Here is a 15,491-nt window from a genome sequence, read left to right on the forward strand (position 1 = left end):
TTAATGTTGACGACCAATTAAGGACTTTCAAGTCTGTTTCAGACAAAAAAGAAGTGAGGTGTTTGAAAAAATTTCAAAAAGCAATTTTCTTAGTGTAACACTAGACCTTACAATCTTCGTATAAATGCTTGTTTATCATGTTTGAAGCAATTGAAAATTACTTAATAAAATAAAAGGTTATTTAAAACATAATCCTAACTAAAAGCTTTATTTCGCAAGCACTTTGCTTTTTGTTAATTTAACTATGAAGTGAAGTGGATGGAAGTTATGAAGGTATGATGTCGCTCACTTGAACTATTTGTTTTTATTTTGAAAAAAAATAAATACAATACGAACTTTATCAGTTCGAGAAATCTGATACCGCAGTAGAGGAATTGAGATTACGGCCGGTGCACTCTTCTCACATTTCTATATAAAAAGTTTGAGATGCTTGAATAAAATTTTTGAATCGTCTCGAAAACAGTTTCTCAACTAAGTTATCAAGCAGAGAACATATTTCTTTTATTCAAATATTCAAAGTATAAGTCACGGGTTACCTCCTTTGTACTTATCTAACACGTTTTTACTTATAGGTACATAAATCTTGAAAAATCTTTTATTCTCACATCGACCAGAATTACGAGTATTCTAATGTTCATAAAACCGCATCGGAATTATATAAACAGAGATATTGCTTCAAATTCAACTCAAATATTTGCTTAGCCACCAAATTTCACAACTTGTAGCAACAACCATTTTGGAATAAGTTTAACAGAACTAATGCTCTCCCCATTCGTAAAAATAAATATGGTACGTCCTGGGCTTTGAAAAAACACGCTGTGGGTTTTATTGAGCTGAGTTTAATGAATTTCCGGTCTTTCTTACTTTTTCTTGAACAATTACCGAAACTAAAGAGACTTCAGTTTCTATTGCTATTCACTGTCTTTTGTCTAAATCTTTAACCAACGGCTGAAGAAATTTTCATTCACTTTTTGTTTAAAACTAGACGAATAGTTAATTCAATCAATAAGTATGGTTGTTTACAGTTGATGTTTTCCCGAAGTGGTAAATCTAGCAAGAACACAAGCTCAGATAATTTGCTGAATATTATGTATTCTGGATAAACTTCTAAGACAGTATTACACTTATAAGTTCGTTGTTATAACTTAGTCAAGTTGGAAGTGCATCATTACGAGTATTTAAAGAGTTGTTTCCATGCACACATACATGAAAGTAATTTAATTGTTACGATTTGTATCTAGATGCTAAAATATTGTTTAGTGCAGTATCTAGATAAAAGTTATTTTTCGAGTGGTCATTTGATATGAAATTCGGTTGAAGGTCAATAGACCCACAAATAATCTGTAGAAATTGAATCGAAAACAAAAAAACGACAAGAGATGAGGGTCAGCTTATTTCTACTTTTGGAAATATTTTAAAGACAAGTTGTCTCAAAGGATTCATGGGTTATGTGACTTTTGGCTTTTGTCTTGTCGTGGCAGAACATGCAAGTTGATACACGATTATGTTTCTGTTTTATTGTTTCACTTGAGAGTTACTTGTTCTCGAAACAGCCGTACTATATTATTAATTAAAGGGCACGTTAGTTTACAATTTACAACAAAACACAAAGTTGTATTCTCACTGAAAAAAATCCTTGGCATTATCTCACTTAACACGGGTTTATCACTTGATGAAAATGAAACTTGACCTTATTCCCTATATTTTAAGACACGAAGCTCTTCAGTTTAGTTGAGCACATGCAAATTCTTGCTTTCCTTACAACGGATTCGTGTAATCGTTAAGCATTCTGTCAAACCGCGGCTGGATATCAAGCAACCCTTGCAAAACGTGTCATCCATTGAGCTTGGGAACTTCCACGACTTTCATTACTTTTTACAAGTCATACTAATAAAATTTCTTCAATTTGAAACCCGTCCCAAAATCATTATTTTGTGGTTTTAAATTAATAATGTAACTGAGAGCAAATAAAATTTGCCTCACCGGAAATGCTACTTACACATATCATATGCTGAGATTTATAGTTTAATATTACACACAGATTGTCAACAGTTTAAAATAAAACACAACACGGTATTATATAAAATCCACGTACGACCACTCTTCTAAGTACACATTTGCTCGATTTCATAACATTGCTATGCGTACTGTGTAAAACAAAATTCGTTCTGCCTTTTCAGCAATTCCCAAGACGCATAAAACATTTTTTAAACACATAGGAGCAATCTAGAAGTTTTAAACTTCCGCCAAGTCGGACAACAAGCGGGAAATTTAAAACCTTTTAAAATAAAAATTATCGCGACGTCAATGTAGGTCATAAAACTTATTTGCATTAATTCTTCAATTTTAAAAACCCACTTGCACGTGATACACTTTGTTGGTCAAAGTCCTATAAAGCCTCTATTATTTTTTATTTAGTTTAAACTTTGTTTATTAGCAATAAATAAAAATCGACAATGTTAAAACTAGTTGTTTGCACGATATGGGTTTAATCGTCGGCCACAAAGTAGTTAAAAAAATCTGCACGTAATTTTTAATTACATGTGCAAGCAGAAAATCGATTAACGTCCAACTAATACATGCATAATTACTTAACTTTGCTTTTATCACCTACGGCCTTCGCAAACTAATTTGAATAAATTTTTAGAAAATTGTAGATTTGATTTAAAAAATTTCAGTTTTATTTAGATAATCTATTTGTTGCCACGAAATGTGATTAAAGAAATGGTTGGTTAGTGGAGTTATTTGTTAGTGAACTATGTGAAATAAAATCTGAAACGAATGAAAATCTGTCGGTTGCGGGCGGCACATATTGAACTTTAGACACGTAATTAATAACTTTTTGCTGTAGCCAATTAAACTGTTGAAGACCTTGGTCAAAATTGTATTACAGTTAGCGTTTAATAGAATTGTCGAATGGCCCATCAAAAACATTTTATTGGAATGATCGAGCTTCCATTAACCTCATACTCGATAGCCGTTTCGATGATGAAATATAAAAGAATAAAGTCGCTTCGAGAGGATTGGGGGAGGAAAAAAAACTGGCGGATCGTTCAAACTTGAACAAGAAAATACAAGGCGAATTTTCTTATTGTCATCTTGCCAAAACGCATAAAACTGGAAGGGATGCAATGTTATCATAGTAAAATGTCAACTTCTCGTATTTACGGCTTTTGCCTACTTTATTTTTTGATTTTTTACAATTCTCTTAAACGTTGCAAAAATACTATCTTATTTCGCAGTCTCTTAAATTCTACTTGCAAAAAATTAGGTGAATACTAAGGAATACATTTTCCCACGCTACCGCTTTCTAAACAAATTTTAATTAGACCAGTTTTGCAGATCGGGGAAAATTTCTCAATAAAAAGAAAGCCTTTTACGGTCCATATTTTAATACCAAACCTTATTCTTTGTGGAATTTTTATAAATATTTAACTTAATTACATTAACTGATACTTTAGTTTCAATTAAGCGCAAATTTAATTAAATATTTTAGAGGCATATCGGTTCTATCACAGTTGGCATGACGACTTATTGTGTATTAATGTACAATTTAAGCGATCGATATTTGTTTATGAGCTTTGCTAAATTATTACATTTTTCCAATAATACCAGTCACGATTTAATACATAAATGACAAGAATATCAACCAATTTTTTTTTAAGTAAAGAGTAAAGAGACTTGAGTTTCTCTAATAAATAATTTTGTTATCTTCGATAAGAAAAAGTAAGGTAGCGATAACCTCTCGTAGACCACTTTTTTCGCAAGCAGTTCAATTTGACTTGAATTGGAGAACGCATCACGAATGTATGTATATCAAATATTTTACTTTAACTGTAAAACCTTTCATTTTACCGTCAACAAAATTACAAAAAAAAGGCCTTTTTCATTACAAACAATTCATTTTTTTATTGTCTTTATACTCATCATGATGGACTTTAGTAGTCATAAAACTTGCAGTAGACATAAAACCGCGCTAACAACTTTCACCTGTGATCTTCATGACTGATCCCGATTTAGTGGTTTTGAAGGGAAAACAAGTGGTAAAATACAAAACAAGACCTGTGATTTATTTTCTCCAAAAATTTGTGATAATATTGGTTTATGTATCGAGCAGCAAATAACGGAGGTGGTTTGATTGATGCTAATAGCAAGTTAAACAGGAGTATCACGTTTTATAAGGTATCCTAAAAGAGGTAATATGTCTTCAAGCACAAGCATCCAAGTCGTTTGTGCGTAAATAATAGCCAGAAGATGGTAAATGTGCGCTGTTTAATCTCTGCCTTTACAAGTTTTTTTGTTTTATTTGGGATCAAGTCAAGTTATCGGAGATTTGAAAAACAAGAAAGGAAGGAAACGATCTAGAGTGGCGAATACGTTTAGGACATTCTTTTGTATCTACAACAAGCCTGGAAATGTCCAACTGTTCTTCATTTAACGGAAGGTCTATCTTTTACGATTTAGGAAATCCCAATGGTGGGCATTAACCCGGATAAATCGAAAAAAAGTTTGTGGCGCATTCTGCACTCGAGAAAAATGCAAGGAAATGACGTAGTGACCAACTTATGCTATTCCGGGTGTTGATCGATAAGTCCGGCATTATAAATTAATTTATGTTCTTTTATAATGAACCGTTATTGAGCCGGCTTGAAAATATCAATACTTCTAACAATAGAACGAATTTGTAAGGCAAATAAAATAACGTAAAAAACAATCCTACAAGTAAAAAAAAAGTTGTTGGGTGATAATTGTGCGAGTAATTTTTGAACGTTTCATTATTTCACAAGGGTACATGTGATTTCTCATTACAATCAACTTCAGGGTTGTAAATAACCCAGAGCTGTGGTTAAAGACCGTTTTCTAAGAGAGGTTTTTACTTAGTCATGCGAGCTTTTCGTGTTCACTTCGATTTTTGTTGCAAATGAGTGCCGTGTATTAAAGCAGTGGCGTAAGCACACTGTTTTAATAAGTTGCGTAAGCCGTCGCTTATTATAACAAAACCACTTTTTCCGAACACCTCCGGAAGCGACACCAACTTCATTACTTCAACAATTCTTTTACCATAACAATACATGGCATTCTCAAACTTTCTATTCAGAGAACTCTATTATGTCCTAAACGCAGTCAAATTAATATTTTATCGCCGAATAATTTGCGTTTTTTGTCATACACATTTTCAAAATCGTTGTGTGGGAATTGGGATTTCCTTTGGCTCATGCTGACTATTATTTTATATTTAACAACTGGTTATGTCAATTTCGGATGTAATTGACACAGTAATTAATTACAAAGTTAAATAAATAGCGTTGAGTGTTTAATGTGTAAACTCAAAATTGACATCCTATCAAGGGGCTCTTCAAATATCATTGTTTTTCTTGGAGATTAGTTGAATCAGTTTAGGGGAACGAAAAAGTCGTCAGGTCGTCCGTTATAAATGGCTGTAATTTGTTTTCGTTTTAAATATTTCAAATACTATCGATTTAGTTTGAAAAATTCTGGTGATATTATCAGTTTTCCGAAAGTTTCTTGATTGGAAAGGTAGTTTTAAAAGTGTGAAAGCCGCTTAAAGCCTAAATTATTAACGAGAAAGAAGACTTGAAATAAATCAAACGATAAGTTTGAGAAATGTCGAATAGGTGGTCATATGGTTAGAATAGTTAATGGCCAAATTATACTTTGTAATATGAAGTAATATCGTCGGATGCAAAAACGTCGCGAAGACTCCCCTGCCGCTGTCTGAGCATCTAGTGACATCGTCCCATGCATATTTATAAAAAAATTATAGGAAAAATTTTTCAAGAAGTTGAAAAATTCGCTTCAAAGTACAAATCATATTTACATGTGATACAGCATTTAAAAGTAAAATGAATTGTTTTCTAACCGAATAAATACGACCTAAGGGTCATTTTAAAACGTACTATTTAAGTTTTCCACTTTTCCTGCTAAACTTTTCTTATTAGCAGATCTTTTTCGCGCGTTTAACATTTTTGTAGAGTTTTACAACTTGAATTCGCAAATTTGATTTAATTCAGTATCAACCGGCGCAACCCTAAACATAGAGATCGATTTTGATGAGAAGGACCTACTTACGTCCCAAAATTCCTGTCTTGTTTGACATTGACCATATATTTCTCGAATTTTATTAGTGCGGACACTTCAAGGGTGACGTCCATGATCGATTTTCTCGCCCAATTTATTACGCTCGGGTCGAACTAAGTCTGACTAACTCACTTGTCAAATCAACTATTCCCGTTTCCTGATTTCCTCAAAAACACCGCTTTTTACGCACAACTTTTATAATCAACTTTTTTACAGAAAAGAACTGCCTGTTTCTCGTTCAGCATATTTATATTAACGATAGATTTCATTCACTTCGAATTGAAAGAGCATAAAGCAATTTCGTTTCAAGTCGCTCAAGATTTGAAATTGGGAGGTCAGTATAAGCTCGGGGTGAAATATATTGATTGCTACAAAGGCAATAGACAGATTCGTAGACATATAAGCCACGACGAGAGTTTTGTTATACAACTGTTATCTTGTGCCAACCATTTTCTGTCAACTCGAATCTATTCCTACATCCGCGTTTGTTTATTGCTATCTTATTTTCCTTACACAAAGGCAAATCTCCCGTAATTTATTCATTTAGAAACAACTTTGCTGACACTAAAATTGTTGGATGGGCCAGAGAATAATCCATAAATCGTATCAAATCATTCATAATGTAGCTGAGAATAAATAAAAAATCGTGATCGTTTGATATTTGTTAGGATTTGTAAAATAATCAGGTAATTGACCGTCCAAATGATAAAACTGGAGTCATCCATTATTCAAATGAGTTAAAGGTCGTGGAGTCGAGGTCAAGTTTTTAGAGATCTGATTTTAATCTAGCCAGATTCTGGTGTCAAATAATTTATCAAAAACGCTTTGCTTGACAAATTTCTTGCTGTTTGTCGGTAAAGAAAGTGTACATCGTTGTCGTTATATTTGTAGATCTGCGGCGAAAACGGTGTAATGAATTCGTAATGTGTATCCGCTGCTTCAACGCTTATTTTGAGGGTATAAAATATCTTGTAAAGTTTCGAATATTTCAAATATTTTCGTTATAATAGGAAACTTTCAGTTTGCTGTTTGTTTCGGTTTGTAGTTTCGATTTGAATTTGATGCAATATTGATTTCAGTCGAGAGGGTTTCACGCAATGATTTTAAATAAAATTGAAATTAGTCTCGCATTTTTGGATAAGTTATGGTGATTTATATTATAAGAGCGCTTAATTTGTCAGTGTATTTACGTAGGTTGGGAAAAATTGCACGACCACAGGTATTCTAATGAAAATAAATGACCATTTGAGAAAATAAGGACCTGATCGATGGAATTTCTGAACAAGTCAATTTGTTTAATTTGGGCTGGATATAAATGTTTAGACCAGTCCAGTTGTTCATGATATGATTTGAAAACCATCGTTAACGTAATAAATGTGCACAGCGCTTTGCAAGTGTAATGGCTGGAAAATAACGTCCAAAAATTACCGACTAATATTGAAAACGTATACACGTTACCTCTCATGCCTGGCATATCTCTGTGTTCTTTGGAAATTTCATTTTAAACCCGAAATACGAAATATTCCTGCTCCGGTGAGCAAGATTATTTGCCATAACTTGCCAAGCTCTGGCACTGTGCATATGTATTTTACAAATGACGTGCTATTGAAATAAAACAATAAAAATGCAAATGGATCAGCTGCAACACGAAATTTCTCTAATCTTTCGAAAAAATACTCTCCACATACATCATTTTTAGGTGCGTCTCGCCGGTGAAAAAATAAAAATGCAAATCCCAGCTGCAGCGTTATTTTTCCAAGAAATTTAGGAACGTTTAGAATTTTGACGTGCTATCCAAGGCGAAGTGGGTTGGTTGCTCGCTAATCTATGATTACGCTCCGTGTCGCCGTTTGCGTGACCCTATGCGTGTTTTACTTCCATGTGTATGTGGTCACGACACTCAAACATTACATACTTACAAAATATTCAGCTTTATGCCGAACTAGACCTCTTAATGAATTGTGCATTTCCTACAAAAATGGCCGCTAACGCCCTAGACTACGTCAAATTAAATATATTACACATTATAGTACCTCAATCAACATGAATCAAGTCCAATGTCGAAATTATTTTTAAAACCATCAAACAACATAGAAGAAAGCTTTTGTCTATCACTCAATCAAATTTATTGATTGCTTTCTTACGTAACTAGTTTTTTGTGTTAAATTTAGTAGTATAGTGCGTTCTAGTTTTCTATTACCTACAGTTACTGTGCTAAAAATGGTGAATGCACCGGGAACTACAATTAATACAAAATTCACACATAGTTTTAAAATAGGATGACTTTGAAAATCAATTTTTGTTTAGTCTGCATTAAACTGTTTATTTGTTTATTTTTTTAATAAGGCATGCTTTCACGTCTGACAATTAAACTGTAAACAAATAATACTTAATTAATTTTGGTGGATGCGCCGGGATATTTAAATTAAAAATTGTCGTTGAGTAAATATCAGACAACTGTGTTAAAAAAAATAAATTGAAGAGCGGAAAGCTGATATCTCAATTAAATAAATAATGGATAGTCTGAAATTAATTGTGAGGTTTTTATAATGAAATCGTTAGATATTTTTAGGGTATCTGTTAAAAGTGAAGGGAAGATAAAATCTTGGAGTTTTTTTTGCTTAAGTTCATTTTGTAATAAAAATCATAAAACAGCCAACATTGCATTAATTAACATTTATGCAAAACAATTAGAATTGTTTTTATAGTACATTATTAAATCTGGGTTTATTTAGGAATAAACTGATTTTTTATGTTTTTTATCTTTGACATAAATTTTAAAATAAGATTTATTAAGCTATGTATGTATAATGATAAAAATTATCTATAATTTATATTCACGTTGAATGAGAAAGTTTCAAGTGTTTGCCAAAAGTTTGCAAACTGTTTTTACTTTTGGTTTCTGAGGGCCTAACACACAACTAATTAATTTCAAAGCGTATCTATCGTTTCATGTGAAGGACTAATACCTACAATAAATTTTTAAAGTCGCTGCATGTTTATGTTCTGGCGTTATAAATCTGGTCGTGAAAAGCTATTTCGTTTTTGCAGGTAATAATTATAGGAAAAACAAGCCAAAATAATAAATTGTAGGTATGATTAGTTAAAGCTACAAGTATTATCCTCGAATAAAATTCTCTATTATCTATATGACATAGTGTATTTTCGTGACTAATTCTATCACACGCAAATCTCTTCCACTTTGTTGTGTCATAATTAAAAAATTTCAATCAAAATAGACATATCTTCGAATTTTCACATAACTGCATAACTGATAACTAAATATTATTCAATACGAATAAAAAGTGGCGTACAAAGCGCCCTTAATATCCGTTTAATTACTATTGGCTAGATTGAATACTTTCGCAAACTATTTTTGAGACTTCTTGAAACATTTAATTAATTTATTTAGCGGCTTTAATTGGATGTACTTCAAGGGGCTAAGCGTTAGTTATGGCCATTGTCTGTTGAATGAATGAGCCTGCAGATCTGTACGGTGATGAGAAAAGTCGCGCGAGGCGTGGATTAATCATAAAGACGACATTCTCGTAGTGTTTCAGCTTTTACAAGTTGCTTTCTTTGTAACGCCAATCTCATGCTAAACGTTTATGTTACTACTTGAAACGGTGGCGTAACAGTAACGGCAAATAGTAGCTTGTATTTCTTTGAAAAATGAACATCGCGAGTTAATTGTCGGGTTTGCGTGTTTGTGAGGGGACTATGGCGGTAGCGTTGCCGTCACTTGGCCAGTGGTCATTGTGCTAATGGTAAGGTGTATCGGCTAACCCTTGCTCTAGCCAGATTGACTCCTCGATATGGCGGCGACCAATATTGCAGTAATCATGCCATTGTGAGCACGAAGGAAAGAAACCCCTCTCTATTTCTCGTATTTCAGCCTTATTTTTCAACCGGATTTTAATGGGGTATATAAGCACTAAATTTAATGAGCACAGTTTTAATGAAGCGTACTCTACTTAAAAACAATCCGATGTTGTTCTCCAGACGAGGGTCAGGAACTCTTCAAAGAAATCGCTTCGCTTCTGAACGTCAGATGCAATCGACTTCACAACTCTCGCACCTACAAAGTGTATTACCAAGCCTATCAAATTATATGACGTTCAAGTCAAGTGGATTGCACTTTTCTTGACTCATACTGTACCTACATATCGACTTTAAATTCAACACGAACATTTCTATTATTTGCCGTAACACAGGAAAGCTAGACAAATGTCGTAAACCTGCATTCTTCAAGCTTCATGTCGCCCTTATGTTGTACATATGAGCCATTTTCATTCTGCCGTGCTATTTTATTGTTTTCTCTCTGGTTCTACAGTCAAGTGTACAGCGTAAACATGACTAACCGTGTCTTTACATAAAACCAAATCCAGTAACATTTGTAAAAATAAAAATCTCATATCTCAAACTTGTCCAAGTGTTTTAACAATTTAAAATCCGAAGTCTTGTAGGCGTGTGAAGGGGTGTGAAGGCGTGAAACATTACGTAGACTGGTGAAAATATCGTCATTAAAAATTTGAAATTTAGATGACCATATCGTTTGCATCGTGCCGGAATAATAAGTTTTAATCAATTACGTTTTGCATTTGTGTTTGCGTTTTGCATTTTAATAACCAATAAATCCATTAAAAACGCCAAAACCGTATGTGTTCGTCGAATCTTAGATCACATCTGTTTCTCGAGCGACCAAAGGTCACAGTATTGCACGAAAGAAAAATTTTATATATTAATGTCAGCAATAATTCATAACACTAAAAATTTATAACACATTTTATAATTTTCGCAAGTTTCGTTTAAGTTCTAAGTAATTTTCTGAGATTGATAAAGTCGCCTACAACTGAAAACTAGTTAGACTAAAACAAACGTATGCAGCCTTTCACATAAATATTCAATGTAGCTGGAGAATTCGTTTTACAGAATTTCAGTAATCTTAAAATGGAATCAATTCTTTTATACCGGAAGCGTAGCGAATGTTATGGCAAATTGTTTCGTACGAAATTCGTTTGATATAAAAGGAAGTCGTAATTCTCTAAATAAAGACTGTTGAACGCATTAACCGATGTTTAAATCGCTATGATCTCTCAACGAACACTCATATGTTATTTTAGGGTCACTCCAGAATCCTGATGATGCTTAAATGTCCCTAGCGTGATGTTCGAAATGTTTTATTGTATGTGTTTTTCAACCCTCTTTCGACACACATCGGACCAAAAATTTTGTATATATGCATACGGCATTATAATACCAAATATATGGCATATATTCGATCAAACCCAAATCCTGTCATCTTCATATTTTGCTTCATTAAAATTTGTTAGGTCAGTTGAGCTACTGTGGGTGGCGTTAACGCAATTATTTCGCTATTCTCCCGAGTTTGCAATTCATAGATAAACAAGATATTGTATTCAAAACGACGGGTCGTTAATGAACCCAACGAGGGTTAAAAAAGCGTCAGTCAGAGTGCGGGTCCGAGAAGACGTATTTTTGATCATTAAAGGCAAATAACGTTAATTATGTAGACAAAGCGACTAGACTGTAACTCGCCTAATGCAGTTAGAGCAGATTGCCGTTTGGCCACGAGCCGTGGTGAGCCCCCAGTCCCCAGTGATGGAGTTACGTGAGCACGTCTTTCCGACGTGCGGGCCATTACTCGGCCTTGCCGGACTGGCCGCTTGGCTCCATCATCTGAGGCCGTAAATCACGGAAGCACGTTTCTGGAATCGTTTCGATGCAACACAAGCGCTTTTGTCGATGGTTCTATCAGTTCCGACAGTCGTTAGTGCTGTGTGTACCTGATAATCGATTTTCTATTGCTAAAGGAACGAATAAATCAGCCTCAAACTTTTCACCCACCGGCTAAATGTGCACGAGAAAATTTTTAATCGAGTAATTTTTTGAGTTCACTCCCCAATTTGCCGCAATCACCGCACTTAGAAATTGATACCTAATAACCTCGTCAGCTCTAAACGACCTCTTGCCGACAGATAGGATTATCGTTTCGACGGAAAAAATTCAAATGCCGGCCCGCTCCGACCCAATAAACCCGAAGCGGGAAACTCGCATTGATTATACCTTATCTCATATATTAGAAAACAAAAACCAATAAACTAGCTTTTCCCATCCTATTTTATTACTACTGCAATAAATAGCTTTCATTGGTAATTATCAAAACATGAAACTGACTAAAATTGGATTTTTGTGGGAAATACCATTTGGAAAAATTAGCATGAATGCTCCGGTAGATGAAATAAAGTGTCTGCGGGGCATTTTGCTTTCCCGGTGCGACGTCAGTCCCAACCACGCGGCCTGGCCTCGCAGAACGTGCCTTAGAACATGATGAACGAGGCCACATGCCATGATAAGGAGACCGTCTAAATGGCCGTTAGATTACCGCTCGTGGCCCCCGACTTCTCCTGATCCAAGTCGACTCGCTTCCTGTCATTATGAAGGGGATAACTCATCCCTCCACTCTCTTCCAGCACCCCCAATTACCCATCGACCATCCAATCTAGTCGTGTTTTTTACCCATCCGATGATTCGGCCGCTTACAGGATCACAATCAATTTCACGGAACATAAAGCAATTATTCAGAATCAGAAGCTAAACATCGAGTTGCTCTGTCTACAACTTATGATTAATGGAAGCGAGACAACTGGCAATTATTGGTGACTCTTGTCTCACGTGTCTTCTTTCACCTTTCTTGTCAAGACAACACAATAGACTCATATTCGTGATAAAATATTCAACTTTAGTGTTTTGTTAGACAAATAACTGCACCACAAAATCTAGTTAATACCCTAGTAGTAAAAAGCTAAATGTGTGACGTGCCTGAAAACTGTCCTTGTTAATAAAACTTACATCTGAATAAAGTGGTGCACTAAACTTTCCCTGAAAAGTAATAGCCCAATAAAGAACGTTCGGAAGTAATAAATGCGTTACTAGATACCAATAGCATCCTTAATCTTTACAGGATTGTGAAACGTTAAAGTTACTCGTGTAACGGCCCATTATTTGAGTGTATAACTTTTGACTGGGTGCGAGGTCAAACAAGAGTGAAACCAATTTGCACATGGAGGAATTGAGTTTAGCGTTCTTATTGCAGCCATATTTGAACGGTGCGGCGTTCCGAGCCACGGGTAATGCAGCAAAGACATAACTATTATAACTTCAATTTTATCAGTATTTGTAACTTATAAGAAGTAACGGTATAAATCAGGCAACTTTGTACATTGGTCTTGACAAATCGAATTAGATTTGTCTTTCAACCGAAGTAGAGCACATTACCTCAAAAGCGGTGCGCTATAAATTTTTAAGGAACGTCGTTATTTTACTGAATCAGAGAAAGGAAAATTACCACTCTTGTATTTATTAATTTTGTGTTGTCGATGCTTTTGTCACTTTATAAATTGGGCTATATTTTTGAATTTTCCATGTTTATAAAAAGACACAAAATCTCGTGCTCGTAACTGTTTAAAATGTTATGAGAGTGTCATACATCTTTATAAGAGAGCAAAAATCGAAGCTATCCAACGATATAAAAATAAATTACACCGTTCATAAAGTTGGTAAGTCAGGAACTATAGGATTTATAGTACTTTCGAATGCGTAACAGCACTCTACAGTTAAGTCGACATAAAAATGATGAATTTCATGTAACAGCATTTTTTTGACGGTAACATAAATTCATCTTTTTCATTCAAGGGTTCAATTTCTTTGACCCACTCTGTATAAGTAAATAAAAATATTAAACTTTGTAAATTATCTATAAAAGCAGGTTTCTGTAATAGTTCGCTCGCTCGGAAACAGTTACAAAGGCTTTATTTCTTTTCTATAAAGTTCTGATAAGATACTTTAGAAAAAGTTGCATTATTTTCCGTATTTCGCAAGAAATTTGTATTATGCAATTGTTCAGATCCATCAGCAGGTGACGTTATTGTCTAAAAGAGTTTCAGTTCTTAGAGTCCAACTTTTCTTTTCCTTATACACCTCCTTTTCTTCAAAGAATAGCTCCGAGCAATTTGAATCTCAAAGAAGTGAGTAATAAAAATGAACTTTCTTGTGTTTTTTTTCCCAACTTAACATGGAAATTACAATTACATATACAGCCTGTTTAAAACCGAATCAAAGCAAATTCAATTTCAAATTGCTTAATTTATGATTTTTTTTTAGTAGAGTGTAGATGTATGACACTGTAAATTAAGTTATTAATCGTGATGGAAGGAAGATATGAGATTTGTTCTTGAGCGAATAAAGGTTGCATGGAGTGGAACAAATGTTTTAATGAGTGGGTAAAATTAGAGTTGTTAATTAATTTAGTGGTAGTTTTGAGGTGGTTTCCTCTTGAACTCGCAACATCATTTGGTGTGTGATGTGGTCTTGCTGCAAGTATGCTACCTGAGGCTGTTTTTGTACTTTATGTATAATATATATATATATGATGGATGACCAGCTTCGCAACTGTTGAAACATCAACAATACAGACCCTTTGTTGTACATATTTGCATGTTTAAAGAATTTCAAATTTGTTTTGCAGGCGTACTTATAAGAAAAAAAATTATAAAAGTGGTTTATAATTAAATTGTCACGCATCAAATTCGGCCGCGTATAGCGAATTTGTTTGAGTAAAAGACGAAATGTAAATAGGAATTATGAAAATGTTGCGCAAGTTGGAAGTTAAGCCGCCCCATAGTTAACGCATCATTAGACTCGACGTCGAGATCGTCATTTGTAAGATAACGAGGAGCCCCAAACTGCTTATCAATGAACCTTTTGATATTCGTACATGTAAAATTCTTGTTTCAGGTCCCAATATCAAAAATGGAGGCGCTACTTTAAACTGTCTAGTTGCGCGCCAACTCTGCTTCGATGACGCCTCCTGTTCAGCCATTCTCGAAATTATTCCAAGAGTTTGTGGCCCGGAATTAGGTGAGTTGTTTTTGCATATTTCACTCTCTAATCTTCAAATTATGCGATTTTACTTTACCGTGTTTATTTCAACTTGAATAAAACAGACACTGAAGCCCCGATTCATAAACAAACTTTCCGACGACAAATAAAAACAAATTTTATTTTACCCTACACTATCAGGAACCTGATTAAGTTTTGATTTTCTTTTTAATTAAATCTTGGCGACACGCTCCACCGTCTTAAATAACTCAATTTTATCATTTCCTCAAACTCTTATTTCTATTACTCCAAAATTCACTCTCAAGTTGGGGCCAACAGCAGACGCACCACTACCAAATTAGACAGGTTATTATTAAAGTAACCACTTTATTACAAAAAAAAAAAAAAACAAACTGATTAATTATTTTTCGAAATGTCTTAAAACCTTTTATTGTACCATCAAATCTGTGTTGAGATGAAACGAGAGTGCA

General features: G+C 34.2%; 1 protein-coding gene across 4 annotated transcripts in view; it reads left to right on the top strand.

Moving 5' to 3' along the window:
- The window catches only part of LOC123006424, an 82,350-nt gene that overhangs the window by 30,226 nt on the left and 36,633 nt on the right, over positions 1–15,491 (top strand). For all 4 annotated transcript variants that reach the window (XM_044400888.1, XM_044400887.1, XM_044400889.1 and 1 more), the window contains exon 2: positions 14,917–15,039. In XM_044400888.1, coding sequence (XP_044256823.1) covers positions 14,917–15,039 — 123 coding nt within the window. The remainder of the gene's footprint in view (positions 1–14,916; positions 15,040–15,491) is intronic.

Source organism: Tribolium madens, unplaced genomic scaffold (genome assembly GCF_015345945.1).
Source record: "Tribolium madens isolate multiple individuals breed KSU strain unplaced genomic scaffold, Tmad_KSU_1.1 Scaffold_2;HRSCAF=44;Tcas5.2_LGX, whole genome shotgun sequence".
In the NCBI taxonomy this organism is placed as follows: domain Eukaryota; kingdom Metazoa; phylum Arthropoda; class Insecta; order Coleoptera; family Tenebrionidae; genus Tribolium; species Tribolium madens.